The sequence below is a fragment of the Zeus faber genome, assembly GCF_960531495.2.
Source record: "Zeus faber genome assembly, chromosome: 16".
Taxonomy (NCBI): Eukaryota; Metazoa; Chordata; class Actinopteri; order Zeiformes; family Zeidae; genus Zeus; species Zeus faber.
The window spans coordinates 17,047,034-17,056,461 of record NC_137202.1 but is presented as its reverse complement, the minus strand read 5'-3'; the positions used below and the strand labels follow the sequence as shown (position 1 = coordinate 17,056,461).

General features: G+C 46.5%; 1 protein-coding gene across 2 annotated transcripts in view; it reads left to right on the top strand.

Annotated features, from left to right (window-relative positions):
• epas1b (endothelial PAS domain protein 1b) overlaps positions 1 to 8,882 on the top strand; it is a 40,745-nt gene extending 31,863 nt beyond the window's left edge. The window contains exons 8-16 of one of the 2 annotated variants that reach the window (XM_080016721.1): positions 801 to 948; positions 1,221 to 1,381; positions 1,923 to 2,155; positions 4,458 to 4,571; positions 4,936 to 5,468; positions 6,458 to 6,554; positions 6,756 to 6,849; positions 7,308 to 7,460; positions 8,067 to 8,882. In XM_080016721.1, coding sequence (XP_079872847.1) covers positions 801 to 948; positions 1,221 to 1,381; positions 1,923 to 2,155; positions 4,458 to 4,571; positions 4,936 to 5,468; positions 6,458 to 6,554; positions 6,756 to 6,849; positions 7,308 to 7,460; positions 8,067 to 8,218 — 1,685 coding nt within the window. In that variant the 3' untranslated portion in view covers positions 8,219 to 8,882. Of the gene's footprint in view, positions 1 to 800; positions 949 to 1,220; positions 1,382 to 1,922; positions 2,156 to 4,457; positions 4,572 to 4,935; positions 5,469 to 6,457; positions 6,555 to 6,755; positions 6,850 to 7,303; positions 7,461 to 8,066 lie in introns of both variants that reach the window. The other variant, XM_080016722.1, reaches the window with a different exon arrangement.
• The last annotated feature ends 546 nt before the right edge of the window (positions 8,883 to 9,428 follow it).

Here is a 9,428-nt window from a genome sequence, read left to right as displayed (position 1 = left end):
GTGTGTGTGCGTGCGTGTACGCGTGCATTTGCTTATTGGTATGAAAGTGTAATATATACTGTTTGTATCCCTCAGGGTTCCTACTGTATGTGTGTTTGCTGATGAGATAATGCTTGATTATTAATGACAATATGTAATAATAGATACGTACGTGTATGCATGTGTTGACAAGGCTGTTTTTGTGTGTGTGTGTGTGTGTGTGTGTGTGCATGTGTGCGTGGGTGCGTGTGCGTGGGTGCGTGTGATCCTGTTCTAAATCCAGCTCGGTTAAGGAAACTTTATATGGAGATCCCAACACATCCAGAGACACACACAGTGCCCTGTATGTACTGGATGCACACGCACACACACACACACACACACACACACACACATACACACACTGTGACAACCTATCACCCCGCTTCCGCTCTTTTCCCACGGCGGTCCTCAACCTCGGGTCAGGTCGTACGTCTCCCCCCCCCCCCAGTTGGCCCAAACATCCTTCTCTCCTTGTACCATCTTCATGAGCTGCTCTTTGATGCTGGCTGCTTGGCCAGCTGCTGGCGCCTGTGTGCTTCTCAACCATGATACCGAATTGGAAAAAAACATTGTGAGCCAAAGCCCCGTGTGCGTATTCATCGATCCGTACTGGCTTCATGTTGTTATGTGAGAATAAAGAGTCATTCGCTCTCAAACCCTGAGCCTCATCCTGTCTGCCTGCTCTGCTGCTCTCCATCTTTCACACTCAACCTTCGTCTCTCTAATTGTCTCTCTCTCTCCCTCTCTCTCTCTCTCTCTCTCTCTCTCTCTCTCTCTAGTGTGCAGCAAGGGTCAGGCAGTGAGTGGTCACTACCGCATGTTGGCCAAGCACGGCGGCTACGTCTGGGTGGAAACCCAGGGAACCGTTATTTACAACAGCCGCAACTCCCAGCCACAGTGCATCGTGTGCGTCAACTACGTCCTCAGGTGAGCACGGCGTTTCTCCTCGTAGGCCTGCAACCCTTCCCGTCGGGGCCCTGCTCGCACTGACGGGGGTTATTCAAGATTTCAATATTCAAGAGGTTTATTCGTCACATACATATTTATATACTTCAGTTTGAACGGCGGGGTTATCGCGTGTTCGTGTGTATACACAATGCACTAGCGTTCCAATAATCAATAAAACCGGTCAAAAGTGGACGTCTGGGTTTGCCGCGCACCTCCTCATCTTTCCGACGCCCCTTCCCCCCGCGCTGCAGTGACATCGAGGAGAAGTCGAGGATTTTCTCCATGGAGCAGACGGAGCTGCTCTTCAAACCCCATCACATGAGCAGCTTCTTCAGCAAGCTCAAAGAGGAGCCCGAGGACCTCGCCCAGCTGGCTCCCACGCCCGGGGACACGATCATCGCCCTCGACTTCGGTACGAGAAAAAATCCCAATACTTGATTCGTCGTATTTGGAACGTGACTCATCGTGATACGAGTCTTACGGCGGCGGCTCAGATGTGTACGTTTCATCACTTTCACTCTCTTCCATTTAGGGCAGGTCAGTATTGACAAAATCAAATAAAACTGTGTTTTTGACCGATATCTTGATGTCGATATTTTGACGATACTTTGGGAATAACTATTTGTGCTTTCATGTGATATTTACGCACAAACAGGTCGATATTACGATAACCGAAATCGCAGAAAATATTGGTATTAAATCAATATATTGCCCAGACCCAGTTTCATTATTTCTCAACTTTACCCCCCAAAAAAACAACCAAAGCTTGACTTAACTCCTACTCTCCCAATGTTTCTTGCCACGATTTGAAGTTTTCCCTGTTAATGACGTTCATATGCTCCTAACGACAGCGGGTGTGACGACTACTGACTCATGTCCTTATTGTAAATCAGCTTTTTGAAGGCGTCTGCTGGATGACCGATTGAATTGTAAAATGCGTTTCCCGCTCCTAGGTCGCCCTGAGTTTGACGACTCCCAGCACCCGACCGCAAACAGCCAGGTATCTGCATCCTCTAGGCCCCCGCCGGGGCCTCCATCCTGGGCCAGCGAAAGCCATAAGCACGCCACCCCGGCCTCGGCTCCGGTGCCGGCTTCGGGGAACATGGCGAGCATGGCAAGCAAGTTTACCGCTCCGCAGCACCCACAGCCCGGCAGCGTGACTCCCAGTCTCAGCAGTTGCTCCACGGTACTTAAAAGCTTGTACAGCAGAGTTTACAGAGAGCTTTGTCACCAAAATGAAATCTCCTCGGAACTGTCTAGGACCATCTGGGAGGTTCTCAACCTTTTCCACATCAAGGACCCAAAACTCCATACCTGTCTTTACACCGCGTTCCAAATTATTATGCAAATTGAATTTAAGTGTCCTGAACATTTAATGTTTTGTTTTTCAAATAAACTCATGGATGGTATTGTCTCTCAGGGCTCTTTGGATCACTGACATCAATCTCAGACACCTGTGATAATTAGTTTGCCAGGTGAGCCCAATTAAAGGAAAACTACTTAAGAAGGATGTTCCACATCATTAAGCAGGCCACAGGTTTCAAGCAATATGGGAAAGATAAAGGATCTCTCTGCTGCCAAAAAGCATCAAATAGTGCAATGCCTTGGACAAGGTATAAAAAAATTTGATATTTCACAAAAACTTAAGCGTGATCATCGTACTGTGAAGAGATTTGTGGTTGATTCAGAGCACAGACGCGTTGGTGCAGATAAAGGCAGAATGAGGAAGGTTTCTCCCTGACAAATTCATGGGATTAAGAGAGCAGCTGCTAAAATGCCGTTACACAGCAGCAAACAGGTATTTGAAACTGCTGGTGCCTCTGGAGTCACACAAACCTCAAGGTGTAGGATCCTCCAGAGGCTTGCAGTTGTGCATAAACCTACTATTGGGCCACCCCTAAGCAATGCTCACAAGCAGAAACGGTTGCAGTGGGCCCAGAAATACATGAAGACTCATTTTCAAACGGTCTTGTTTACTGATGAGTGCCGTGCAACCCTGGATGGTGCAGATGGATGGAGTAGTGGATGGTTGGTGGATGGCCACCATGTCCCAACAAGGCTGCGACATCAGCGAGGAGGTGGCGGAGGCATATTTTTGGCCGGAATCATGGGGAGAGAGCTGGTCGGCCCCTTTAGGGTCCCTGAAGGTGTGAAAATGACCTCAGCAAAGTATATAGAGTTTGTGACTGAGCACTTTCTTCCATGGTACAAGAAGAAGAACCGTGAATTCCGTAGCAAAATCATCTTCATGCCTGACAATGCACCATCTCATGCTGCAAAGAATACCTCTGTGTCATTGGCTGCTATGGGCATAAAAGGAGAGAAACTCATGGTGTGGCCCCCATCCTCCTATGACCTCAACCCTATTGAGAACCTTTGGAGCATTCTCAAGCAAAATATCTATGAGGGTGGGAGGCAGTTGGCATCAAAACAGCAGCTCAGGGAGGCTATTCTGACATCCTGCAAAGAAATTCAAGCAGAAACTCTCCAAAAACTCACAAGTTCAATGGAGGCAAGAATTGTGAAGGTGATATCAAAGAAGGCTCCTATGTTAACATGTAACTTGACCTGTTAAGATGTTTTTGATTGAAATAGCTTTTGATTTCAGTAAATATGACCTCCTTATGCTGCACAAAAATGACCATTTTCAGTTCTTCACAACCTATAAAGTGTTTTGAAACTTAATAATTTGGAACACAGTGCATTTTTTAGTTTTTTATTTTTGAAATAAATACTGTTGTCATTGGGAGGTTTGTTCAATAACATTCGAATTATACCCTAACGGTTGATGACTTGAAAATGATACTGACTGTCATTGGCATCGACTATTTAGGAAAATCTGAGAAAAATATCATTTGCATAATAATTTGGAACGCGGTGTACTATAGTTGCAGTTTATTTTGTTCATTTTCTAATGGTGCTGCCAATGTCTTGTGCTACATCTAACATTTTGCAAGTTAAATAACGGTGAAGTTGATCTGTTATTCATTTTGCTGAGGACCCCCTGGAACCCGAGGAGGGAGGAAAACCTGATGAGGAAAAGGGGATTGAATGAATCATTTCAAACATGAATAGATTAATTAGTTGGAGTTTGGTGGCTTTGCTGCCGGCGTAAATTGGGGGATCGTTCTAGGGCACCAACAGTGGACAGTGTGTATGAGAATGGAGGGGGTGGATGTTTGGAGGAAACAGGGAGTCCCTTAGCGGTGAATAGAGTCTTTGTCATAACTCGTCTCTCTCTCTCTCTACCCTCTCCCGATTTGCATGTCCGCCTCTCGTTTTCGGTTTTTCTCTGACTATTGTCTCCTCCTTTCTCTGCCGTGCCCTTATTGACATCTTGCGGAAAATCCCAAACGCATATTTTTCGCTTCTCATTATCCTTTATTGTTTTTCTCCCCCGGTTTTACCCCTTCCCTCTGGCTCCTTCTCTCCCTCCCTCCCTCTCTATCCTTTTTCCTCACGCCATCCTCCACCTTCCTGCCCTGCAGCCCAGTAGCCCTGGGGACTACTACAGCTCAGTGGAGAGCGAGCTCAATGTGGAGCTCACTGAGAAGCTGTTTGCCCTGGACACAGAGGGCACCAACAGCCCTGCAAAACCAGAGGTGTGTGTGTGTGTGTGTGTGTGTGTGTGTGTGTGTGTGTGTGTGTGTGTGTGTGTGTGTGTGTGTGTGTGTGTGTGTGTGTGTGTGTGTGTGTGTGTGTGTGTGTGTGTGTGTGTGACAGGTTTGTGATATCATCGTAAAATAACGATTCGACTGGCCATTTCCACCCCTAATTTTCCTCAGAGTTGGAAACTTCCAGATTCAGAAAGTTTGAACCAGTGAAAACCTGTTTGGGCTTTTACTTTCCAGACCTGGAATAATCCACCGCTTTTAAGCAGCTCACAAGAGCTGATCTTGATTTGGAACATACCATCATCCCTTCCTGGTTGTACGGCCGTTGGTTTAATCCTGTTCTCCCACCCAGATGGATCTGAGTGACTTGGACCTTGAGACCTTGGCCCCATACATCCCTATGGACGGCGAGGACTTCCTGCTTAATCCCATCATCCCAGAGCCAGAGTCCCTGGACGGGGGCCCCGCATCGTCTCTGGGGGGCCAGGGCCTGACTGCCCACCCGCTGTCCACCCGACACAGTTTCAGCAGCATCCCCAACCTCTTCCAGCCTCTCTCAGCACATGGCCAAACCCAAAGGTGCTACCAGCCCCTGCCAGCCACGGCCTGGCCCCACGGGGAGAAGAGAAGGCCCGACCAGGGGCCTATGGACACCAGGGCAGGGTCATACCCAGTGGGCCAAACTCTGATCTCACCATACCAGGCCCCAGCCAGCAGCCCTCTCTCCTCTGTGGGGGGCAGGCAGAATCTCCAGTGGCCCCCAGACCCCCTGTTAACCTACCAGCAACAGCAACAGGCATCCAAGGCCTACCTGATGGACCCCCTGTCAAGAGAAGAGGGGTCCACCTGTCAACAGAACATGGCCAATCTAATGCCAAAACCGAGGTGAAAAAGCACAACTTAACTCTTTAAACTTCAGACTGGAAAATTAGGTTGGGTCATTGCATTATATAACTATTGCTAAGAGGGACTTTTAATCCAGGGAGTATATTCAGTGCTTTGCTTACAAACTTCCTGTGTGATCAAGTCAGGTCAAGATTATTTATGTAGCCCTTATTCACAAAGCAGTCTCAAAGGCTTTCACAAACCCACATTTCACAAATCAACGGCATCCCCTCGTCTAGGCAAAAGACTAGAACTCCCAGAAAACCTCTTGTGGAAAAATAGGAAGCTGATGACCAGGCTCCAGTGGATACCGATTGGGCAACATTAATAATATAATAATGTATAATTATAATATGATATAATAATAAGACAAATCATAGGTTAATGTGCTTCTATATTATGCAATGTCAAAGCCAGACAGTATGAGAGTGTATTTGCTGGTGCAGAGCGCCGCAGGTGGACGCCTCCAGGTGGTCATGGTCAGGTCTGGTGCAGGTTGGTCGGAGCGGTGGTTAGGGTGGGTGCCGCTGGTGTCTTCTGGCTCCACATCCACAGCATCATCCTCCACATCTGGACGGGGTCACGACCAATCTCTCCCCCCCCCCGCCCCCCCGCCCGGGGGGCTGGTGTGGGCCTTTTGGTGGTTGAGTGAGGTTATGCCTTTAATGTTTTAGTTAGAATTAGATGCGGCTAAAAGTTTGTCTCTGTCGCTGAGCCAACTGACTGATGGACAGGAAAATATAAAAATAGAAAATAAATAGATAAAAAATAAATAGTAAATAATAATAGTATAATAATATAATAGTAAATAGTTAATAAATAGAAAAAAAATGTACCATATAAAAATATGCAATTAAAAGTTGGGAAACACTGTAAAAGCAGGAGGACGAGTGCAAAATTGTTAAGGGAACACGCAAGGCAAACAGCAATAATTCCATAGCGTCCCAGGCCCCCGACGCTTGTTCACGCGGTCGGCTGTGTGTGCGCAGGTCCATGGAGAACTTCGCACAGTCCTACAGAGACATGAGTCCAGTCAGAATGGCCAGAGCCAACAACATGAAGCGCTCCTTCACACAGATGGCCGTGGTGAGTCCCAACCAACATTCCTCGCAAGATGTGGGCATGGTGTTGCGCGTTCACTGAATCTCTGTATATGTACGTTATGTTTGACTGTGTGCGCGCTTGTGTGTGTGTGTGTGTGTGTGTGTGTGTGTGTGTGTGTGTGTGTGTGTGTGTGTGTGTGTGTGTGTGCGCGTGTGTGCGTGTGTGCGCGTGTGTGTGAGACAGAGTGACAATAAGCTGCCGGAGCTGATGTGGAAGAGGATGCGAGGGGACAGCTGTGTCACCATGGATCGCTCCCTCAGTGCTGGATCGCTGGCAGGTACAGAGTGTGTCCGCCTTCAGCGTTTGATTCTCTGGGTATATTTGAGTCTGCTCGGCCGCCGAGCGACCTCTCGGACGTGACTGACTGCTCAACGCGTGATTCATTCCGATCATACACGATCATGAGACACCACTCTCGTTTCCAGTGCTATTCTTTAAATGGGCGATGAGCATGGAAATTAGTCATAGCCATGAGACGCTATTTCATAGTAGTAACCACAGTCTGGTACAAAAACACTGGACTATTTCCAATGACTATGGTACGGAATGGCGATCGGAGATAACAGCTATTACAGAGTATTAACTTTGTAATGAGAAGGTAAGTATTTGTACAAAAAAAAGGTAATTACACAATCACAATGGCTCCTTTGAAACTCATTCTCTCTGTCGTTCTCTTCTGTCATTTTCTCTCTCTCTCTCTCTCTCTCTCTCTCTCTCTCTCTCTCTCTGAGTCAGGGATCAGGGGTATGGTGTCGGGGGACGGGTCCCAGTGTCTGGGCTTTCTGGAGCAGCGCAGGAAGTGTCAGTATCCGGGAGGTGGGATGAGCGGTGCACCCAAGAAAGCCCTCCCTCACCAATACAGCATGCTGCCTTCTAACAAGACGGAGGGTGAGTCCACGTTGGCTTTTTTAGTTTGTTTTTGTTTTTTGTTTTTTAGGCGTAATGCTACGAAGTCTAATGGTTTCACGCACCGCAAAGCAGGTCTTTTCTTTTTTTTTTTTTTTTTTTTTAGGAAGAAACGTGTCTTTGGGTGGGAACACTCAATTTGTAAGGAGGTTGTGTGTCATTTACAAGAAGGCACGCCTTTTTTGAGTTGATCCCACCACCTCTAATAATTCACCTCATCCAACTTATGAGCGCTAGCTGATATCATAGAACCCTTAAATGAAATCCAGAATGGAGATTTATAATTTCTCTCTTTCCTTATATGTGCCTGCTCATATCTTTACCTTTATTTGTTGAATCCTGAAATTGAATGTCCTATATGTCACTTTTTGTCAATCTCATCCTGCATCATTGTCTGACTATCTGTCCGTCTTCCTTTTTACCGTTCCCTCTCTCTGCCTACCTGTCATTTTCTGTCCGTCTCCTTATCTGAACGTTCTTCCCACCTACCTCGCTGTCCCTTCCTTTTTCCTCTCCGTACGCGTATGTGCGTATTTGTCGACACCTCTGTCGTTCCTCTTCTCTCGCCGTCTGCCTCTCCCTCCCCAGGCGTAGCCAGCCGTCTGCTGGTCCCGTCGTTTGACTTCTGCTGTCTGCCGGAGTTGACCCGCTACGACTGCGAGGTGAACATGCCGCTGCAAGGCAACCTCAACCTCCTCCAGGGCAGCGACCTGCTGCGGGCCCTGGACCAGGCCTCTTAGAGCCCCCCCCCTCAATCCACCTGACTCCAGTGCCAGGATAGAGACCTAGGCCCAAACTGCCCCCAACTCCTCTCCTGGACCTGGCAACTGGCCTTACTTTGTATCCCCGTGCCTATGCTAAAAGAAATGTAGAACCAAGCCATTCACTTCTACCGCCCAAAAGAGATGAGAAACTATGGTCAAGCCATTAGGGCAAGGGATTCAAACTACCTGAGCTATATCCTAGATCCTATCCTTACCATGTGCCAGCCTTCTGAAACCATAATCCTCCAGCTCGGTAAAACCCCTCGCCAGGGCCCATGGCTACTCCGGCTAGGAGGTATAGGATTTAAACCAGCAACCTATCCTATCTACGTAGCACCTTTCTAGTACAGTCACACCAAGTTCTGTCCTCCTCGTGTCCTTCTGTCCTTGTTTCTTTGAGAAGAAACTCGCTAATAAGGAGCGCCAGGCCTCCTTCATTTCATGTATTTGACTTGTCCATTCTTTTTTTTTTTTTTCAAATGGCTGCTCCAAGTCATTTCCTCTTCACTTTTCTATGTTTGAGGGCACCAACCTACAAACGGACAGACACAAACCCACAGAAACACACGTTCACTATATCCCTATTGGAGCATATATACATTACTCTCAAAGCTTAACATAACCTTTGCTGCAAATCCATCCTACCTGAATCAATTTATATATATATATATATATATATATATATATATATATATATATATATATATATATATATATATGTGTGTGTATGTATGTATGTATATATATATATATATATATATATATATATATATATAAAATAGATGCATTTTGTTTAGGGTCATCCTCACCCTTTGCGTCTTATTTTCCACATAGTGTATCACTGGTTACGTGCTTCTTGGGTCAACTTCATTGAGATCATTCATCAGTCATTTTTATGCACATTTTATCGTTACCTTTCGTTATTACTGTGAGTCTGTTTCTCCTGTTTTAGTTTGTTCCGCTTGCTGACCATTTATTGAATCGTAGCAGCGTCTTTAATCCATATCAGTAGGACACTGTCGTATTGTCGCTGTGCTGCTTCAGTCATACCTATTTCTGTTGTGTTTCTCGGACACACTAATAAACAGACCCCCACGGCACACGTACCCTAGTGTAAGTTTAATATTGTAAAGTATTTTGTTCCCTGCCTTGAAATGTATTTTATTTTTAGCTCTCTTCTTTCTTC